General features: G+C 48.8%; 1 protein-coding gene and 1 pseudogene across 1 annotated transcript in view; one reads left to right on the forward strand and one right to left on the reverse strand.

Annotated features, from left to right (window-relative positions):
* LOC101539896 (zinc finger protein 239-like) overlaps positions 1–20,052 on the reverse strand; it is a 36,878-nt gene extending 16,826 nt beyond the window's left edge. Inside the window, exon 1 of the mRNA XM_055124679.1 lies at positions 20,029–20,052. Coding sequence (XP_054980654.1) covers positions 20,029–20,052 — 24 coding nt within the window. The remainder of the gene's footprint in view (positions 1–20,028) is intronic.
* Positions 20,053–20,223: 171 nt separating this feature from the next.
* Positions 20,224–20,847, forward strand: LOC105943371 (zinc finger protein 154-like; annotated as a pseudogene).
* The last annotated feature ends 2,038 nt before the right edge of the window (positions 20,848–22,885 follow it).

Below are 22,885 nucleotides of genomic sequence, written 5' to 3' on the forward strand. Positions count from 1 at the left end.
AGCGTAAGACAGGGATTCAGGACTAGGCAATGCTCACTACACAAAATAATAAATAAATATCAACAATCAATCACCAGCCTTGATCATGTATTGTTTTGGGTTCTTGGTTAGGGGTTTATTTTTTTCCTCCTATCTTGGGGCCACACTCTGCAATGCTCAGGGTCTACTCCTTGCTATGGACACAGGGATCACTCAGAAGCAAGAACTCCGAAGCCAAAACCCAGGTTGGAGATTAAACCTTAAGCACCTATAGCCTCAGGCCTGACTGTAGGGCTTTCTGGATATTCCTCTGAATAAATCCTTGATTTATCATTCATCAAAGCTTTACATGCAGGGCCCTGTTTTAAGCCTGTAAATGGTGGGATGGCATGAGGGGACTTGGAGAAGGAACTTCTCTCCATGAAAGAAGGGTCCTGGGTGGAAACCACTTAAGTAGCCAGCGGAGGCTGCCAGCCTTGCCCCAGGACCCTCACCTTGCATGACTCAGGTCAATTCGGACCCCATAGTCCGGCCAGGAGGGATTCCTGAGTGCAGAGCCAGGAGTCAGTCATGCTCATCACGGGTGTGGTAAATAGAGGAGGCCCAAGAGGGACAGTGTGAAGGGAACACTACTCCGTCCTGCACTAGTTTGACACAGTGGTTTTACTTTGAAAGACATTGGAGACTCCCAATATGTACCCCACCACCCCCCACTCCCCGCCAACAACACCCTCCTCCCTTCCCCCCTCGGCCACTTCACTCACTTCTGTTGTCGCTTCTGCGTTTGCTGCTGGTCACTAGCATCAGGGAACATCTGCTTCTCTCCTAAATGATTGCAGGAATCATTGCTCATGAACCCCACAGTCCTGTCTTCATTGAACAACTTATTCTCCAAGACACGCCCAAGAGCACCACTGTCTTTTCCTAGAGAGAAACCCTCTGGAACAAGCAGGAAGACAATTCAGTCCCCGAGGAAGGCTCTGGGGAGGGGCAGAGGAATAGGACAGCCGGGATGGCACTTACCTTGGACACAACTGACCTGGGTCACTCCCCAGCACCCCCCGATAGGCTCCTCCAAGCAATGCCAGGCATCAGCCCTGAGCATCACCAGGTGTGTATATCAAAGAAAAAAGATGCTCTGAGGGAACAAAAAAGAACTGGAATAGGACTGATGCAACTGGTTTGCTTCAACAGACATGAAAGCAGCTGCCTTGAATGACATGGGTCAGACTCCCGCACCCCACAGTTTCCCTTGAGCATGAACAAGAGCATCCTGGAACTCCAGGTGTGGGGCCTGTACCCCCAGGAAGAAGCTCCAAGGTAGCACAATGCCTGGCATGTTCCTGGCCTCGAATATAATCGTGGGCACCAGCTCCCTCACCCAGCATTACAGGGTTCAGCCCAGCCCCCCTCGATCACTGGGGAAACCAACTAGTAAGACTGGGATCACAGCAGGAGCCAGAGGTGGAGGCGCTGGCCCTGACACCCCACTCTACCCAGTGTGTCCGTGAATCAGAGAAAAGGCAGTTAGGCTGAATCCGTCTACCTGCCCGGGAATGCCACGAGCCTGGGCTAGAGTGCCCACAGACAGGCCCCTCCTTCCCTGCAGCCCTGTTCCATGGCCCCATCAGGAATATGGGCAGCGGACTCCGTGCCCTGAGCTGTGGGAAAGGGTCGTGCCTGAGCCTCACCCACGAAGGCCAGGTGCCTGCAGGCCTCCAGCATCACGTCCCTGTACAGGCACCTCTGGGCAGGATTCAGCAGAGACCACTCGGCCTGGGTGAAGATCACAGCCACGTCCTCAAAGGATACCGACTCCTGAAACACACAAAGATGCCAGTCAGCCAGGGTCTCTCTGCATCCGAGTGGGGGGACGACATTAGTATCCTGGGTTTTACTTTAATCTACTTTATTTATTTATTTATTTATGGTTTCTGGGTCACATCCAGTGATGCACAGAGATTACTCCTGGCTCATGCACTCAGGAATCACTCCTGACAGTGCTCAGGGAACCATATGGGATGCTGGGAATCAAACCTGGGTGAGCCGCGTGCAAGGCGTCCTACCCACTGTGCTATTGCTCCAGCCCCTACTTTAATCTACTTTAAACAATCAGGGTCCCCATGGGGAACACCAGGATGTGTGCAGAACGCAGAGCTCAGTAGCAAGTGCTGGGAGCCATGAACCATGACAGCACCCGGTCCAGACACATATAGAAACTCTGAGGGGTCTTTCGAAAAGAGTGACAAAGGTATGGGGCTGGAGCAAAAGCACAGCATGTACAACACTTGCCTTGCACATGGCTGCCATATATTTGATCTGTGGCATCCTTAACGGTCCCTGAGCACTGCTAGGAGTGATCCTTGAATGCAGAACGAGGAGTAAGGCCTAAGCATCTTTGCATGTGACCCCAAAAGCAAAAGCGGGAGTGACAAAGAAAATCTTTGTTCAAAGAATGTGGAAACTGACAGCGGCCTGGTGACTAGCCCTTCCCATTCACCCCCAAGAATTGGTGGGTGACCTAACTGCATCATGTGGGGAAACCCACTTCACATCCCCAAGACCTAGACCAAGATTCCTGTTATAAAGTGATAGTAAGAGACGCTTCTGCGGTCAGAGAGATAGTACACTGTGTAGGGTGTTCACCTTGCACGCTGCTGACCCGGGTCCAATTCCCAGTATCCCATATAGTCCCCACGAGCACTGCCAGAAGGAATTCCTGAAGGCAAGGCCAGGAGTAACCCCTGTGTATCACAGGTGTGACACAAAAAGCAAATAAATAAATAAGAAGTTAAAAAAAAAAAAGGAAGCTTCTGCTCAACTCCTCAGACCCCAGAGACTCGCTGCTCAGACAGATAATTCTGGGCAACCTGCAGGATTCCCTAAAGGCCTGGAGAGATCCTGCTGTCTGTCAATGTAGCTTCAAGGGGCCTAACAAAGGCCTCCAGGAAGACTTGCTTATGGGGCAGGAGCAATGGAGCGTGGGAAGGGTGATGACATTGCATGCTCCAACCTAGATTTGATTCCCAACATATCATTAGGTCCCCCAGGACCCGCAGCCGAGATCCCTGAACTCAGAGTCAGGCGTCTTTCTGATGTAGGTGGGCAGGCAGATAGGGAAGGCCCCTCCCCTGGTGATGACAGTAAATTTCCTGGGAAGTAATAGCTTCCAAGTTGCAAAGGCCAACCTTGTAGAGAAATAGGAACTAAGGCTTGATAAGACCCTCACCTATCTATAGCAACAGACCCAGAGAAGGTCTGAAAGACACAAAAGGCCAGAAAAGGAATTCCAAAGAAGACCACCACAACAACCATCTCCTTGGCATCTTCTTAGCAATGGACTTTTGTCTAGGCTGAAGCCCCACCTGGGGACAGTTTGGAAAATCTCCATAGAGGCCACCTTGTACAAAGAAAGGGAGTTCATAGGATGCCGGAGCCCAAAAGCTGCCTGCCCCTACTTGCCCAAGCACACTCGGTGCCTGAGCACATGTGTCCCCAGCATCTCCCCTCTTGAGATGTGCATTTTCATGCTTTCCTGTCTAATGCTGGGATGTGTGTAGGGGCTCTCTCTGGCTTGCAGAAACCCGGGTTCTCTCTTGAGCGCTGTTTCTCTCTACTCCCTCCACTTTCTCTCCCTCCTCCCTTTCTCTCCGTCCTCCAAATAAAAACTATAATTTCACTGAAGTCCTGAAATTCCTTTCTGCAAGATGAGACAGGAATCCCGAAACCCTGGGTCCCGGGTGGCAAAGGTGCATGGAAGAGATAGTGACCATCAGTCTCCTCCCCACTTCACATAAGTCACTTGTGGGACACACCGACAGCAATCCCTAAAGACTACTTTGATTAAATTTATATAAATCAACCACAAAGCACTAATGATTCGACCTTTCTGTCTGCATGATGAAAGTCCCCATTGTAAGTCGCGTTGTCGCGGTTTCCCTTCGCCAGCAAAGAGAGACGACACCGGTTGAGGGTCCTTCTGCAGCAAGTTTATTGGAGATCTCCACAAGTACACGAGTGGGGGAGGAAGGCCCCGACCCTCAGAGCGATATCCTTCTTATAGAGAAGACCCCTCACTTCTGACGTGTTGCTCGCCAGTTGGCTGTCCTCCAATCACCCCATGTGGGGCGATGCCGGGGCCCGCGCTCTGGAGGTTGTTTACCACCTAGGGCAGCCGGATGTCGGCGCCATCTTTGCTCCATGTGCTCTGGCTCCCTACAACTCCCCCTTATCTCTTTACTAAGGAGCCAGTCTCTGCGAGAAAGGGGGCGACGGACACCACTGCCTGTTTTTCCAGCCAGGGCAAAGTAAGCGGCTCGTTCTGACACCCTTCCCGGAGACCATTGCCGGTGCACCCAAACTCGTGCAATGGATCCACAGATCCCGAGTGTGCAGGGGCTACACTCAGCATAAAAGAAAGCACGGAGCAGCTTGATTTAAAGCGGCGATGCCTCCGGCAGGGGGACAGACCACCTAGGCTGAGCAACGCAGTCCAACAGACTGAGCATCATCAATCACACCAACTTACTAACATTCAATCAAGAGCAGGGCACAGTATTATGCGGAATAGGCTATTATACAAAAATCATGCAAACTCTTCTTCTGGATAGGCTTGTACCAGGCGGTGATAGTACACTTCCACCTTGCGTGAGGTCAAGGCATTCACCTGATCTTTAATAAACTGAGTTAGGCGTTGGAATGCCCAAGGACCAAAGGAGATCAGTAATAATGCTCCAACAAGGGGCCCCAAAAGGGGGAGGAGATAGGGCAACACACCCCCCCACGCTGACCAAAACGGGCGCTCATAAAACTCATGTCTCCTTTTTTCTAATTCTTCTTGGTGTTTTCTAACCCGGTCCCTCACTATACCCGACTTGTTGGCATAAAAACAGCATTTCTCCTGAAGTGTCAGGCAAATTCCCCCTCTGTCCGCAGTGAGGAGGTCCAGACCTCTCCTATTTTGGAGTACCACTTCTGCCAAGGAATCTATTTGGTTTTGGAGATCCTTAATGGATTGATAAACTTTAGTAACATCGTCTGCTAGTTGTTGGGACAGCTTGGAGTAGGAGGAAAGGGCTGTGGCCAATCCCGCCGAACCCGTGCCCACGGCCGCGGAGACACCCAGGCCCAGTAGTAATGGAATGAACTGCACTGCTCGCTTATGGCGAGGGACAATGTGATCTATAGATGGGATGGGGACTGGTTCATCACCTTTAAGTAAGTCAATATCAGGGAGTAGCATAGCTAGCCCACAGAAGCCAGTCCAGTTCTGCGGGAGAAGGGTATAGGCCTGATTGCTGCCGCACACAAAAACGTGGCTGGTCCCTGCACACAGCGGGCCAGTGGTATTAATAATCTGGTCGCATCCAGAGGTAGACAGCGCACCTACATCAATGTCATAAGAATCATTATTAGCAACCTTATAGAAGCAATGACTGAAATTAAAGCCAAGAGGCTGTACCTTAAAGGGAAGGCTGGGAAGGGTGTCAGAGCAGTTGGCAGGAGAGGTGAAGTCATAAGCTAAAGAGGGCACTGCCAAAGGCCAGGAGTCACCATATGGTAGGCATAGCCAGCAATCTTCGGCCAGGGTGGGGTTAGTAACATTCAATGCCGAACGTGTGGCGGCCAAAATGTTCTCAGTACTGGGATCCAAATCCATGCCCCGGGGTTTCGGGAGTAGCAGGGGATGATATTCAATCTGAGGAAATCGGGCAAGAATCAGCTGTTGAATTTTCTGCCCCACTTCCACCTCCCGGACCACATCAGTAGGCCCCCCATCGGAAACGTGTAAGGGGGCTCGCGTGGGCCAGCAGGCATCTTTGCCCACTGGGGCCGTGCATGAGGCAGCAGCATACTTAGGGTTCCCTCTGCTGGAGGGGACGACTGACCAGTCACCCCCGAACGTTCCCTCGTAGGACATATGGGGCTAAAATACCTCTTTCCTCCTAGGGTACATTCAGAATAGCTGGTATAACACATGGCATTCATCTGGTCTACCACTTGACAGTTTTGAGGACAGGGATCCCCCTTATTTATAAAAGTAGGCTTGGGCACGCACTGCCAAAACTGGGTTAGTCCGCCCCGAGCACTGGGCCGCGTGACGAGATATATAGTCAGAGTCCCACAGTCCACGGTTTTCATGTAGCTCGTTGGGGTCACCGAAGATTGTCCTCCCTGACAGTTGCACGGGGTCCCATACAGCTGTTGTAGGAGGCGTGTAGGGTCAGCCGGCCGGCCCAATCCGGCCTCCGTGGGTTGCACAGTCAGCAGCAGGATCATCATTGCAAACCCGCAGGGTCGGCACCGGACGACGAGCCTCATGTTCTCTGTAAGAAGAAAAGAGAGAATCCCTCTCAGGGGTTCCCCCTGGAGCATTCTGCGGACTCGGAAATCTTTAAAAACTCTCACTCCTTATGACCCTGAGCTAAGTGGCTTAAATTTTTTTTTTTTGAAGTAACAGACTTTATTTAGAAGGTCTTAGGGAAGGAGGAAGAGATAAGTGGAAAAGGAGAAAGCAGTAGGAGTAACGCGCTCAAGAAAGAACACGGGCTCCTCCAAAGATAGAGAGAGCCTTGAATGGACTATTGGGCTGTTTTTTATAGGTTCTTTACAGCCTGCCCCCACCCACATGCGGTTTCTTTTCAAGTATACCAGGGAGGTTGGGAGTGGTGATAGCCTTCTTTGGGGAACCTCCTGGGGAGGGGTCTACTATCCTCAGAGTCTGTTGAAGGTCTTATCAGGTGCGGTTTCACAGGGGGGAGGGGTCTCAGGATTCTCCTCCCCGGAGACTTTGATGATCTAAGTTTCATTGCCAGGGGCCTTTCCCTATCTACCTGCCTACATCATATTCCCCCCTAGAGATTTCACCACCTTAAATCTTTAAGGGGAAAATGGCTGAAGGTCCATCTTCTGGAGCTGCTTCATGCTGACAAAGGGGCGCTGGCCCTGCCTGCACAAGGGGTGAAACCTCATGCTACCTTAGTTTTAGTGGGCCCCAGGCAATGAACTGGTTGGGATCCTGAAGTTATCTGAAAGAAAAGATCAGATCAATTAGACTGAGGAATGTCACTTTGAAATGATTAGACCTTGGAGTAGAATATTGCCTCTGATCTAGCAAGAGCAGAGTGATCTACAGTTTTAGATAACATTCTGCCTGGGATGGTGAGACGGAAATTAAAGCAGCAGAAACCAACACAACATAATCCTACACCTATTTCTGTCATAAAAACAATGGAAAGGAATAACTGCTTCACCCATTGGTTGATAGAAAATGACTTCCTATGTTCAGATTTTTCTAGTGGCCTAGAAGCACCACACCGCTTCTCAGGTTGAAAAAGCTACCCATCCACTGAAGCTGTCATTTGGAAGCAGTAGATGTTTGTATCTTGAATATATGAGCGTTTGATCATTTGCATGTCAATCTGCCAATCCTTTCCTCGGCAAGTTCCTTGAAGTTACAAGTGTTAGGAAAGGAGGCCCACAATTCATTAATGAAACAGAAAGCACAGTTCTGAGTTCCTTCCCATGAAAGATGGCTTTCACTTGTGTTGGAAGCTTAGTGTAACCCTTTATCAATTTCCTTTTGAAAACCTTGTTCCAATGCCTATTGTTCCTCTTTTGCAGAATATCTTAGATGAGTATTCTCTGGATGGGGTATTAATCCCTTGATGGAACGAGAATTAAGAGCTGTTAAAATTCTAGTTCTCTCCAAATGACTGTGTTCATAGAACTAAAAGTGAATACTTAGAACCAGTTTAGATGTCCACACTTGGCACTGTAGCCAATTGACAGGTTGGGGGAAAGCATTAATTCTGCACTTTGAGCTGAGGTTCCCCCCACTAAAGCTCTGGCTTCCAATACCCTGGTCAGACTAGTGACAGCATGTTCAACATTGAGTCCCAAAGACTAGGCTGCTTACTTTACAGTCAGCAAAACACATTATACCTGAATTACCCAAAAGGGATACCTTTTAGATCCATATTAGAATACATTTACTAGATTACTCTGTAGAATTTGAATCTGATTCTTTAAAAAGCAAGTTACAGAAACATGGTTTTCTCTCCACCTTCATTTTAAAATTTGCCTGATGGCTTAACAAATCTGACTTGTTCTTTTGCATAAATACAGCAAGATTGGAGAACTCTCCATTTGGGGTACCCCATTATTTACTGAGAAGTCCTGGGGGTTGGCTAAAGACAGGAGGCACGCCAATAATGGCATTAATTCTATGTGGCACGTCAGAGTTACCCAGGCCTGGCCATAAATGTCCCACGATGAACTGGATGGTCTCGAGCCTTCAGGTTGAACTGGAGGTGGCCTTTTCCGTAGATGCATCCTGGCAGAAAGGAGTCCATCCCCTCCCTTTTTCAGGGCTGGGAGAGATCCTGGTTTCCAGGGTTTTTCTTGATGCTGAGTAGGCCCAGATTGTGTCAGTCACACAGATTGCCGGATTTCTCATTTTCCATAGCAGTGATGATTTCCATTCTTTCCTTAAGCCAACTGGCCTCTAGGGTCTCCCTGAGGTTTGTAGGGTACTTGAAACAGTACCTGTTAAATACCTGCTCCTGTCATTTAGACCAATCCCTTGACTCTTTCCCTGAAAGAGGGCTTTGGGGTCTCATAACTGATTTTCCTGTCTGCATGAGGGGTAGACCCTATTACAGAGAGGAAAGACTTTTATCTGGATTTATGCAAACCAACATAGTGCCATGAAGCATCAAAAACATACTGAAGGTACAAAAGAAGAGAAAAGCAAACATTTCACTTTACTCACAGTGAGATGCAACACACCCATTTGTTGTGGGTCCTAGTCAAAGAAGCTAAAATCTGTAGAGGAAAAGTGTACAATTTATATCATGTTTAACCCATTCAATTCCATGTTGAAAACCTTGACTTCCCATTAATAAGAGCACTGTAACAGGAGTTCCAGACAATCCATCCAATATCTTTTCCATAGATCCTACCAAAAACACACTAGAACAATTCTGCATGTGATTTAAAGAGTTTCTTAAAACAGTGATCAGTTTCTTTCCTTTTTCCAACTGATGATATCTGCATCCATTATCTTTCTGACTTAAGACATACATCTATATTCTTTATAGTCCCACAAGTTTAAACTCTTATTTTTACTGAACTTAGTACAACATGATCTTCCAAGTTTGGGCACAAATTACCAATCATTTCATTTAACATGACAAAACTACTTTCAGTGTTATTTCAAAAGCATTAGGTCAGTTCTATAGATATTCAACAACTTTAAAGATGCTCACAACTAAAGTTCTTACAACATTGGGCAAAGGTTCACTCCACATTAGAAATTAACCAGGAGACATCTTAGAATTCTGATTTCTAGGAAAACACAAATATAAAGATTAAAACACTCATAGATTACCATAAAACATTAAGGATCTCACACTTGCATACAAACTTCTATGTGATGGTCAGAGCTAGATATGATATCTGGTGACAAAGCTTTGCAATGAATAAAGTTATCAGAATAATAACATGCATTTTCATGTACTAGACAGACTGATTTAACAATAGTCAGTAAAATTTCCCACATTTTCCATGAAATACTCCATTCTTATCTCAAACTTTAACCAAGGCACAATGCTATGGCTTCAGACTATCAGGCTGACACCTGAGATTAATCTATTATAATTCTTTGCTAAGTATCTCTAGAAATTTTAGTTACCAAAAGTCTCAGAGATCAAATAAAATACCAGTAGGATAAGATTTGCAACCAAATTCATAACTCTAGAAACTCATGTTTTAACTAAACTATTACTCTTTGAACCTGCTTTTCCACAATTATTTCAGCTCACATTCTAATAATCCAATGCAGATGCATATGTACACTGACACAACAGCATAAGACCTTTAAACCATCAATTTTTATAAAACATGAGTAAACCTTCTTTGGCTTAAATCCAATAGTTTTTGTATCTTAGTTATTTCAAATCATGAGCTCTCTAACAATTCCACAATACAAACATGCTTTCAGACACAAAAAGAGTTCTTTTTTTTTTTTTTTGACTAACCTTTGATAATAACATAGAAAAGACATTTGGACTGTCAATGTTTATGGAAACATAAGAAAACTATTTTGATGGCTTCTGTACCTCTGTTTGTAAACTGGCTAAATTCCTCATTAAGATTGGCTGAATCTTGTAAAATAAAGCCTTGCATCCTCTGAACGCTTTATTTCACTTTAGTTTTAGGCGCTACTTCTGCAGCTCTTCCTAGATAGTAGAGACTCTGAACTTCAGAAGAATTACAACTGTTAATAGCCATTAATGTTCTTACAATAAGAAATCTAGATTGAGAATTTTGCATTTTCCATAGGCTCAACATTCTGATAAGAAATCTCTGTTTAACAGAGGTTAATCTCTGTTTAACTTGGTCTAACAAGTTCCAAAAAACACCTCAACCCTTTAAATTGCTTGACTACATACCACTTTGATCTCTTGTAGTGATCCTGCTTTCCCTGGTCTAATTTTTACTGCTGATTTTCACTCTGGCTCCAACACTCAAGTTCAAGTGTTCCACATAGAGACAGACAGACAGACAGACAGACAATGAACTTACTAACAAAAAACACCACTACATGTGCACATGTATGCATTTGATCGATCGATCTGTCCCTTCAAAAAATGGCAGGGAGAGAACTGACAGACTGAGAAAGGAAGGAGAAGTCCCCAGGGCAAAGTTAAGCCCTGTCGGCTGATTGGGAACATTACTCCCCGTTTCTCTGCCTGACCAGCCAGTTTCCTGGTTATAAAATTGGGTCAAGAAAGCGCTTTTGTTGATATAAGCCGGCAAAACAATCCATGACAAAGTCGTTGAAACCTAAGTTGTCAGATGTTACAATTTTAAGATCAAGACTACTTCTGAGGTGGATAGACCACCTTAGCGACACTCTTTTTCATTCCTGATATTATTAAACACTCAACCACATGATCTTGCATTTTCCTGACTTCTCTGCTGATAATAATAAGCATAACTAAGAGAAATATAATGAGATAAATATACACACACACTAAAGGCACTCGCACAAATCACACTCCTGCACTCATTCGGACCGGTCCTCTTTCATTCCGGTGCGCACCCCACGCAGCACATTCACACAGAAATTCTTAAACCTGCCCTACGGGAGTCCACATTACCTTTGGTCTTGTCCCCCCGACAATGGGGTTGCTACAATGTACATCTGGCTCTTTCTAATAAGAAGCTAGCAATCTAGAGGCAAAAGGGGGGGGGGTCATCCTATCCCGGGCCAGTCTTTCAAGTAGGGAAATGGTATAATTGGCATTGGCCCCATATTTTCTGACTGCTTCTGCCAACTCTTTAATCTGATTGAATTCTACCTGAGCATGAACTCTTCCATTCCCATCTCCCTCAAAGACAGGAAAGGCTAGTCTCATCTGCTTATGCAGGTCAGCAGAAAATAAAGATGTTCGGGATGCATGGACTCCTTCCGTCCCCCGTGCGTATGGCGGGGGCGGGGGAGCCGAGGGCATAGGGCGCGGTAAGTGCGCTCTGCTATTTCGGTTTCGATTACGGAGGTCAGGGGGGCAATAGCGTGCCGCTTCGTAGCGTGCCGCTTCCTGGTCTAGAATTTGCTCTTCTTCAGAGCTCGAAAGGGAGTCTTCTGAAGAGCTCTCTTTGGGTTTCAGGCTGGCTGCAGCCATATCCCCCCAGGGATAGATTTTCCTCGGCCCACCCGGTCTAGAGCAAGTTGTGCAAACTGTGGGGGGAGGGGCGGCCTCCGCCTCTCCTGCCTCATTCTCGCCCCCTCCGGGCGGTCCCCTTTCCTTGGTTGCGAGTGCGGGGGTGAGAACTCTCCCCTCCCCCTTCCCTCGCCCTTGCCTCTATCGGGCAGTCCTTTTTTCTTTGTTTCGGGTACCCTTTCATGCGCGCCTAATCTTTCCGACCGCTCGGTTTCTGACAGACTATCCTGGACCCTTTCTAAAATTTGCCGAGTCTCACTGACGACCAGGGAACAAGCCTCATCCTCTAGACAGTTTTTGACCATCTTCCATATAGCCTTAGTGCCATTTCTTAACGTGCCCTTCTTATGTTCTGCATCTAGGTCCTTCCCTAGCTTGTTCCAACAACGAAGGGTAAGGGACCCGGAGACCGCATACCATGGAGCAACACGGTCTACTTCCTTAACAAAACTGTGCAGTGTCCGGTGGGCAATGCGAATGTCCCTCTGATGGAGGAGATCGTTAAGCGTCTCCTGCACAGATTGCGCGGTCCCCATGATGGTTGGGACCGTATTCCCGAGCCCTCAGTCCGCCAAGCACGGCTGCTTGTCTACGTCAGGCTGACGTGCGGCGGCAGCGTCCCAACAGCAGAAGCAGAACAAAAGCACAATACTCAGAAAGAGGACAAAGAATGCTGCCACCCAATAGGTCTCAGGCATACCTCTGGCAACGAAATCAGGCCGTAGTCTGCCTCTCCGAGCCACCCCGTCCTGCAGTTCTGAACCCTCCCTTCGGAACGAAGGGGCCTTCCCCAGGGTGCGAATGAAACTTACCCGGCGTCCCGGGTTTCGGCACCAGTTGTAAGTCGCGTTGTCGCGGTTTCCCTTCGCCAGCAAAGAGAGACGACACCGGTTGAGAGTCCTTCTGCAGCAAGTTTATTGGAGATCTCCACAAGTACACGAGTGGGGGAGGAAGGCCCCGACCCTCAGAGCGATATCCTTCTTATAGAGAAGACCCCTCACTTCTGACGTGTTGCTCGCCAGTTGGCTGTCCTCCAATCACCCCATGTGGGGCGATGCCGGGGCCCGCGCTCTGGAGGTTGTTTACCACCTAGGGCAGCCGGATGTCGGCGCCATCTTTGCTCCATGTGCTCTGGCTCCCTACACCCCATAACAACCCCAAAGGCAGGGCAGGAACAACTACTGGGTAAAACCTCTGGACTTAACCTTGAGAACAGACTCCACCTACTTTCCTCAGGCTTGTCCTCTCTTGCCTCTTACTCCTCATCTGCCTGCCGTCACACCTAAGCAGCAGAACTCAAGGGGTTCAAATGGGGGGGGCATCACCACAGAGGTGAAACCCACCCATAGGCTGGCTGGCATGGAAAACTCAGCCACTAACCAGTATAAAAGTTGGGAAAAGAGAGGAAGGGCAGATAGGACAGAGGGGATGCACTTCCCTTGTATGAGGCCAAACCAAGTTCCATATCTGCCATCCCATGTAGGCACTAGGACCCACCAGAGGTGATCCCTGATCACAGAGCCTGGAGTCAGCCCTGAGCTCCCACCGTGTGAGGCCCAAAAGACACAATTATCATCATCATTATCATCATAATCATAAAAAATAAATAAGCCCAAACTCACCATCTTACTTCAGCAAGTCAGAAGTCAGGAGACAGTGGATCTGGGCATATGAAGAAGCCACATGGGGAAGCTTCCAGACTTGCTGCAAGAAAAATAACAAGTATGTTAATACCTCGGAGGGTTCACTCCAGAGTGGGTGGGTTCTTCAAAAGTGACCTGCAGAGAAAATTCAGATGCTTAAAAGTTCAACAGTTTTGAGCTGGAGCGATAGCACAGAGGATAGGGTGTTTGCTTTGCACGCAGCCAACCCAGGTTCGATTCCCAGCATCCCATATGTTCCCTCAGGACGCCAGGAGTTTTTCCTCACTGCAGTTCCAGGAGTAACACCTGTGCATCGTCAGGTGTAACCCTTATAGATTTCAATCGGGCACCAGTAACGTCTCTGTTTTTGGCATATTCAATACGCACGGTTAGCTTGCAGGCTCTGCCATGCGGGCTCCATACTCTCCGTAGCTTGCCGGGCTCTCTGAAAGGGGCGGAGGAATCGAACAGGGGCACCCCGAGTGAAAGGCGAATGCCCAACCGCTGTGTTATAGCTCCCTACAAGGAAAAAATAAAGTTCATGAGGCCTGAGTGAGAGTTGAGCGAGGAGGGCGTGGCCACCGGTTTGATTCCCACATCCTATAGGTCACCTGACCACCACCAGGAGTAATTCCTGAGTACAGAACCAGGAGTAACCAAAGCAAAATGAAACAATCCAAAAAAGTTGTTCACTCTTAACTGAAACAGGTTAATGGAATTATCTTGCAGACAAATGGGGAGGGTTCGATTCACATCACCCCACTGGGTTCCCATAGCCTTACCAGAAGTGATCCCGGACTACAGAGTCAGAAAGAAGGTCTGAGCATTGCTGGTGTGACCTCCCCGCCCACCCCCACAAATGTACGAAAGTTCATTAAGGTGCCGGAGCAACATCACAGTGGGTAAAGCGCTCCCCTTGCGTGCGGCTGACCCAGGTTCAATCCCCTGCATCCCAGAGATCCCCCAAGCACCGCAAGGAGTAATTTCTGAGTAATGCTTAAGCATCGCTGGTGTGAGCCCCCCCTTCAAAAATAAGTAACTTCATTAAACTGTTCAATTGTTGGGTTCAGAAGCCTCGGGTATGACGTCACTCATTCCTCCCTTTCCCGGTTTCCCACTCCAAGACTCCACCCTCCCTCACCTGGTCCCGATTGCTTCTTCCTGAACCGCCTGGTCTAATACCTAGGCCGTCTTCGCGCTTCGGGCAGGGCTTCTGGATCTGTAATCTGTTTGCCTTATCGCTCCTCCCCAGGAGCCGGTGGCACCTCGGGTCCAGCGTCACGCTTGGCAGAGTTCATGGAGCCAAGAGACGGTTCAGTGCGGGGGCCTCTTCAGCAAAGGGTATTTCTCTGCCCCCACCACCGATTCCCTACCTCTGATTGGATGACAGTTAGAGCAGGTGAGATGGAAAGGGCCAATCAGATACATTTTAGATTACCTGGCGCCCCACCTTTCCACTTTCACAGGCTCACATCCTTCCAAGTCCTTTCAGATATCAGGTAGGATAAGGCTTAAGGAGGAATGCTTAAGGTCCAGGAAAACATCCAAACAGGCTGTCCTAGATGCTGCTGAGATCCCACACCACAGCCAGGGGGCCTTTCCCCTTGTTGGACACGGAGCAGGGCAGGAGCAACTCCATCGTGCCTGGCTCCTGTTTCACGTTTTGTTTTACTTAAACCTTTTTGTTTTTCTTAAAACCTCGCTTCAACACCCCCCACCCCACATCTGCAAGAGAAGTAGAACAAACGCACTGCAAACTCTCTCTGGCAAATAGTTTCATAACTGCTATTCACTGTCTATAGAAGCCACCCAGACACAAGCAGGGTGGGTAGCTGCCAGAATGTTCTGAAAACGTGTCTAGATCACCTATCTGTAACTCCTTGTTTGTACTATTTGAAAGTATGTTTTCTTCTGAATTATGAAACTTGCGTTTTCACTAATGTTTTTGAAAAAATTCATTGGTGTAGGCTATGATATAAGCCTGACTAAAATATGCGACTTTTCCCTTGTTCAGGGTCTTGCTCGGGCCAGCGTGCCTAAATCTTGACCTCAGCTAGGCGACTTAATAAACTCCACTTCTGTGTTAAATTACTCACTGAACTCTTTGTGTGGGTTCGAGTGTTAGGGCACTGTTCTGGATCTCCGACCGCCGACAAGGACCACGCAGGAATGCAATCAGCAAGCAGGTGTGAGGAATTGGACCAGAACAGACCGTAGGAATTAGTTTAGCTTTCTCAATGTGAAGGACTGGCCCAGGACAGACCACAGGACTCTTTTTACAGGAGCCCACCTTGCAGAATAACTTGTTTTTCTGCCCCTGAGCAAGTTACTCGTATACAGGCGCCCCAGCTTGCAAGTCAGACCAGATAACTAGATGCCTCTTAGATGCCTCCTACAAAACCCATGCCACTAGACCCATGACTGCCCTAAAACCCAGGACATTCCTGAACATTGATGCAAATGCTGATGTCTAAAACTATAGGCTAAGGAGTGATGTCTGTCAAAATGGATTGGTTTGGAAAATGTGTATCATTACAAATCTATTGGCTATGAAATAAATGCACGGGCTCTGCTGTACCAGCCGGTGAATGCATATATAAGATCTCCTTTGAAGAAGCTCAGGACCTTGCTTCGCACACAGGACCTGCATGTCGCTGTGTGCGTATGCAGGACCCTGGCTAGCCAGCTTAATAAACTACCCGCTTCCTAATTGCATTCCTGTGTGGTCCTTGTCTGGGATCCGAGATCCAGAATAGTGCCCTAACAGTAAAGAATCAGTTTCCTCAAACATTTTTCTGGGATGGGACCTGGGTCAAGTGGGAACCTAAGACAGTTCTCAGAATTCTCTGGGGGAAAGGGGGTCACACTAGGCAGTGCTCAGGGTTTACTCCTAGCTCTGCTCTCAGGAATCACTCTAGGACCAAGGGACTAGATGGGATTCCACACATCAAACCCAGGTTCGCTGCCTTCAGGGCAAGCACCCCCTCTCCCCCAAGTCACTATTACTCCGGCCCTGAATTTTAAATATCTGGGAGCAAAGGGTTGCTTGCAGAGAATACGGTAGCACACTCCTCTTCACCATAAACTGTTTCGTGAACGTTCATGCAGTCACAGGTGCTGAGACAAGGAACGCGGAAGAAATGTATGTCATGGTGGGTCCAGGTTCTCTCTGACTCTGTGACCAAGGTAGAGAGGTCAGTAATCATGGTACCTCTAAATGGCGCAATACAGTGATGTCATCAAGGGTATCAAGAGAAGTTACAGAAAGAACATTGAGGCAGCAAAACATGCGTTGTTTCCTTGCATCTGCAGGCCAGTAATTTTGGCCTCTGGAAAGAAGATACAAAACCAAAACCTTTCTTGGGGGATAAGCACTTGGATTTACATCCCAAATACAAGGCTGGGCAGGCACCTGAAATCTACTTCTCAAACTCTAGGCTTGGCCAGAACCAGCAATCTACAATGTCAAGGATTAGGCCTAGGTTATCAGGTCAAAGATTAGACAGGAGATCTATATGTCAAAGACCAGCCAGGCTTCTCTGAGAAAAGGAAAACTGCCCCTTAATATGTATTGAGATTATTTTCTGAAGGCAGCTTGAAGGGGGAAAATGTTTTTTGTTTTTTTTTTTTGGTTCACACCCGGTGATGCACGGGAGTTCCTCCTGGCACTGCACTCAGGAATTACTCCTGGCGGTGCTCAGTGGACCATATGGGATGCTGGGAATCCAACCTGGTCCTGGTCCGCTGCGAGAAGGCAAACTATGTAAAGGATTCAAGGAGAAGAGAAAAACAATATTTACAAGTCAACAGAACACAATGAAAGAAGTACAAATAAACACAGAGGAATAGGAGCACTGTCATGGGAGTAACCCAATAAACCTAAACTACCTGAGGCTATGTTATCCTACACTCACAAGTCCTTTGTCACTTTTTTTTTTTTGCTTTTTGGGTCACACCCAGCAATGTACAGGGGTTACTCCTGGCTGTGCACTCAGGTGGTACTCAGGGGACCAGATGGGAAGCTGGGAATCGAACCCAGGTCAGCTTGTGTGCAAGGCAAATGCCCACCGGCGGTGATATTGCTCCAGCCGCACCTTTGTCACTCTTTTGGGGCAGAAGGCCTGTTCCCAGTTGTTCACAGATGTCTGGTGGGGTGTTGTCTGGGCGGTGGGGATATGGCTCCCAGTACTTGCCACTGTAACATTCCCAGGGAACGGGGCGGGGAGGTTGTGTTGAGCTATATTTCAAGGCACTACTTTTGCATCCCTGAGTGCTTCTGTCGCCTGTGGATGTAAGGGGGCCTGCCTATTGGCATCTGTGTGTGTTTCAGGAGTCGGTATTCTATGAGGACGTGGCTGTGAACTTCACCCGGGCCAAGTGGGCTTTGCTGGACCCTGCCCAGAGGTGCCTGTACAGAGACGTGTTGCTGGAGGCCTGCAGGCACCTGGCCTTCGTGGGTGAGGCTCAGGCACGACACTTTCCCACAGCTCAGACCACGGAGTCTGCTGCCCACATTCTCGATGTGGCCATGGAACAGGGCTGCAGGGAAGGAGGGGCCTGTCTATAGGCACCCTAGCCCAGGCGGGGGGCTATCCCAGGCAGGTTGACGGATTCAGCCTAACTGCCTTTTCTCTGATTCAGGGACACACCGGGTAGATCGGGGTGTCAGGGCCACCGCCTGCACCTCTGGCTCTTGCTGTGATCCTAATGTTGCTGGTTGGTCCCCCCAGTGATCGGGGGGCCCTGGACTGAACCCCATAGTGCTGGGTGAGAGAGCTGGTGCCCACAATTATATTCGGGACCAGGAGCATGCCAGGCATTGTGCTACCTTGGAGCTTCTTCCTGGGGGCACAGGCCCCACACCTGGAGTTCCAGGGACACTCTTGTTCATGCTCAAGGGACACTATGGGGTGCGGGAATCTGACCCACCTCATTCAAGGCAGCTGCTTCCATGTCTGTTGAAGCAAACCAGTTGCATCATTCCTTTTCCAGTTCTTTTCTGTTCCCGCAGAGCATCGTTTTTCTTTGATATACACACCTGGTGTTGCTCAGGGCTGGTGTCTGGCATTGCTTGGAGGAGCCTATTGTGTGCTGGGGAGTGACCCGGGTCAGTTGTGTCCAAGGCAAGTGCCATCCCGGCTATCCTATACCTCTACCCCTCCCCAGAGCCTTCCTTGGGCACTGAATTGTCTTCCTGCTTGTTCCAGAGGGTTTCTCTCCAGGAAAAGACAGTGGTGCTCTTGGGCGTGTCTTGGAGAATAAGTTGTTCAGTGCAGAGAGCACTGTGGGGTTCATGAGCAATGATTCCTGCAATCATTTAGGAGAGAAGCAGATGTTCCCTGATGCTAGTGACAAGCAGGAAATGCAGAAGCGACAACAGAAGTGAGTGAATTGGCCGAGGGGGGGAAGGGAGGAGGGTGTTCTTGGCGTGGGTGGCAGAAAACATCTGGGAATCTCCAATGTCTTTGACGTAAAACCAGTGTGTCAAACTAGTGCAAGACTGAGTAGTTTCCCGTTCACACTGTTCCTCGTGGGCCTCCTCTATTTACCACACCCGTGATGAGCATGGCTGACTCCTGGCTCTGCACTTAGCAATCCCTTCTGGATGGACTATGGGGTCCAAAGTGACCTTAGTCATGCAAGGTGAAGGTCCTGGGTCAAGGCTGGCAGCCTCCGCTAGCTTCTTAAGTGGTTTCCACCCAGGACCCTTCTCAGAGAGAAGTTCCTTCTCCAACTCCCCCCATGCTACCCCACCATTTACAGGCTTAAAACAGGGCTCTGCATGTAAGGCTTTGATGAATGATAAATCAAGGATTTATTCAGAAGAATATCCAAAAAGCCCTACAGTCAGGCCTGATGCTATAGTACAGTGCTTAGGGTCTAATCTCCAACATGGTTTTTGGCTTCTGAGTTCTTGCTTCTGAGTGATCCCTGGGTCCACAGCCAGGAGTAGACCCTGAGCACTGCAGAGTGTGGCCCCAAGGTAGGAGGAAAAAAATAAACCAAAACCAAAAAACCAAAACATAACATGATCAAGGCTGGTGGTGATTGTTGATATTCATTTATTATTTTCTGTTGTGAGCATTTCCTAGTCCTGACTCCTGGTCCTACGCTCAGGAATCATTCCTGAGGGGGCTCGGGGGACCTGATGGTGTGCAGGGGATGGGTCCAGGGCAGCATGATGTTTGGTTCCCGCTCTCCCAGTGTCCTGTGGCCTCAGCTGTCGGAATGATCTTGCTTTTCTACTCATTGTGTCTCATCATTGGCAGATACGTCTTCCCAAACAGTCTCGGTTATGATCATGAAGCTCCTGCACAAGCCAGAGGAACCTCGAGGCGAACTCGAAGCCTCACTGCACAAAATCTTGCTACTTCTGCAGAATGTTCTTCCCCCCAGCATTGCCCAACACTTCCTCACAGCTCTCTTCCATGTGACCTCGTTCAGGAGGGCATCTTCTGCCCAGCCACTGAGGAGACCCCCTCTCCTACCTCAGAGGCCCTCAGGTAATGCCCTCTGTTGGTGGCTGGCACCTAGAGACCAACATTCCAAGAATGCAAAGTGTGTGTGGGGAGACCTTCAATGTCACCAAACTGTTGAAGTGTCACATCAGGGAGAGTCAAGATGAGATGCTTTATGTGTGTGAGCTCTGTGGGAAGGGATCCTGCTACCCCACATACCTGCAGGGTCATGCTGAGAACCATGTTGAATTCAAGAGGCCCTTTAAGTGCCCTGAGTGCCCACAGAGGTTCCAGTATCCCTGTCTGCTGCGCGTCCACACTAAAATGCACTCTGGGGTCAGGCCTTTCACCTGTTATCCATGTGGGAAAAGCTTCAGGACTTGTTCGCAGCTGCATGAGCACAGAATGACCCACACTGGGGAGAGGCCATATGAGTGCAAGTAGTGTGGGAATAGCTTCAGGACTCGCTCGTCTCTCCTTCAACATAGTCGGACCCACACCGGGGAGAGACCGTATGAGTGCAAGCAGTGTGGGAAAAGCTTCAGCACTAGCTCGAAGCTGCATAAGCACAGCTGGACCCACACCAGGGAGAGGCCATATGACTGCAAGCAGTGTGGGAATAGCTTCAGTACTCGCTTATGTCTACTTCGGCACATTCGGACCCACACCGCGGAGAGACCATATGACTGCAAGCAGTGTGGGAAAAGCTTCAGAACTAGCTCAAACCTGTGTGAGCACAGCCGGACCCACACCGGGGAGAGGCCTTATGACTGCAAGCAGTGTGGGAAAAGCTTCAGTACTTGCTCGGGCCTGCGTATTCACAGCCGGACCCACACCAGGGAGAGGCCATATGACTGTGAGCAGTGTGGGAAAAACTTCAGCACTAGCACAGTGTTGCATAAGCACCGATGGACCCACACTGGGGAGAGGCCTTATGTCTGCCTGGCGGAGTGCGGGAAGGCGTTCCGGGAGAGCGGCTCAAGGACCAAGCACATGCGTATCCACAGGCGAGTGGCTCTACACGTGCCCACATTGTGAGAAATATTTCCGCAGCCCAGACACCCTCCTGTTCCATCTGGTGGCGCACTCAAACCATAGTCCTTTATAGTGTCCTGAGTGCAGCAAGGCCTATGGCTTCTGCTCCTACTTCTGAGGCCACCTGTAGACTCACCAGTGGACCCCGACCCTCACTTGTGAGGAGTATGGCATAGTCTTCAGCCACCCCCAGCACCTCTGCCGGCACGTCAGGAGGTATTTTGAGGAGCAACCATTTGTGTGCCATTGCGGGCAGGGTTTTGGCCAGGCTGCAACTCTGCACACCCGGTCTGCCATACCCACACTGGGGAGAAGCTCTGAATGAATCTTCTGCCCTATGCCTGGATACTCCCCTGTTTTCTACCAACCTGTGGGGAAAGAAACCTTGATGTTGCAAGAGCATGTGGGGTAAAACTCTGTGCCTCAGTTTCCCCCTCTCGCCACCCCAAAGCTCAGGGTAAATGTATTTCTTTTTTAAATCATGTTGGAACTACAACTGATGATGCTCAGGAATGGCTTGAAGTTCTGTTCCCAGCAAAATAGTCCTGGTGATTATCAGGGGATCCTTTGGGATGCTGGGATCGAAACCTGGGTCAGCCACATGGAAGGCCAGTGCCCTACCTGTTGTGCTATTCTGATGGCCCCCGGAAACTCTAATCTCAGCTGCTGTGAAGTCATTTATGACTTGTGCAGCCTCAGGAGAGAGTCTAGTGGGGACTTATATTAGAGTGACGTTATGTTTTTTGTGTTTGTATTTCTTTGTAGCCCACACCTGGTGCTGCTCCAGGCAGATTCCTGGCTCTTCTCTCAGGGATGAACCCTGTGCGTCTTGGGGGACCCTGTGATATGTCCCAGGTCCCACCCGGGTCAATTGCTGCATGGACAGCACCTTCGTCTTTACTATGGCTCAGCGCTGAAATTCTATTTTATTTTAGATGCTGCATGATTTCCACGACTGTTTCAGGTAGGGTTTACAAGCATCAGGTATTTCAGCGATTTTTTTTTTTCAGATGGACACAGGTTGGTACTCAGGGTTTTCTCCTGGTTCTGGAGTCAGGGATCACTCCATCAGTGCTTGGGGACTGTTCACGGTGTTGAGAATCACCCCAGATTGGCTGCATGCAAGCTGGGCTCCCTGCGTACTGTCTTACTGCTCTGGTGACACTGATGCAGGCAAAGCTAGCACTGACCACAGTGAAGATGCCCGTGGCTCAGCCGACTAAAAGCTGCCCTGAGAGGCCAGTACGATGTTCTGCCACAGTATCCGGAGAAAGGGAAGCGCTGGCACCGGAGGCAGACAGTCGGTTTGACGGGTTGGTGTTGATTCAGCACCCAGAGTGGAATCTCTTCACAGATCTGGGCTTTGAAGGAGGTTGTTTTTTCTTCAATCACAATCATAGGTACATCATGTCACATGAGCTTTGGTCACTGTGATAAACATTGGTGGCTGCTCAGTTGGACAATTATCCTCCTAGCTGCTTAGACCTGTGCATCTGCTTACCCTATTGTGTGAACTCTTAAGAGACATTAGTGACTCTACTACAATAAATGTCCATTCATAATGAATGTCAGTTTTTTCATTTCCCAGGGGAAGCATTTTGGTTTATTCGCCCGACCCTGGAATTGTGAGAAAAGAATCTCCCACCCTCCAGAACTAGAGAGACCCTTCATTATGCTCTCTGTGTTGAATGAAGAGAAAGTTCTATGTATGAGAAAGGGAGTGGGTCGCTGTGCCATGGGGACCACTTGCTCTCTCGGCAATTGTGGTAGGAGTTTCCACATCGAAAGACAGAACAGTGGAGAGCATTCTGGCCTGGCACATAGCCGCCATGTTCTGTGTGAGTCGTGTCCCATATTCCATGGAGCCCTCGGAACTATGATAAATCCTTTACAGTTTTTCCTGGGTGTTGACTAACTCAGGTGGGTTGCAGTGAAATAATGGCCACATTAGTGGCTGGAGCAATAGCACTGTGGGTAGGGCATTTGCCTTGCACGCGGCCGACCCTGGTTCGATTCCCAGCATCCCATATGGTCCCCCGAG

Source organism: Sorex araneus, chromosome 2 (assembly GCF_027595985.1).
Source record: "Sorex araneus isolate mSorAra2 chromosome 2, mSorAra2.pri, whole genome shotgun sequence".
Taxonomy (NCBI): Eukaryota; Metazoa; Chordata; class Mammalia; order Eulipotyphla; family Soricidae; genus Sorex; species Sorex araneus.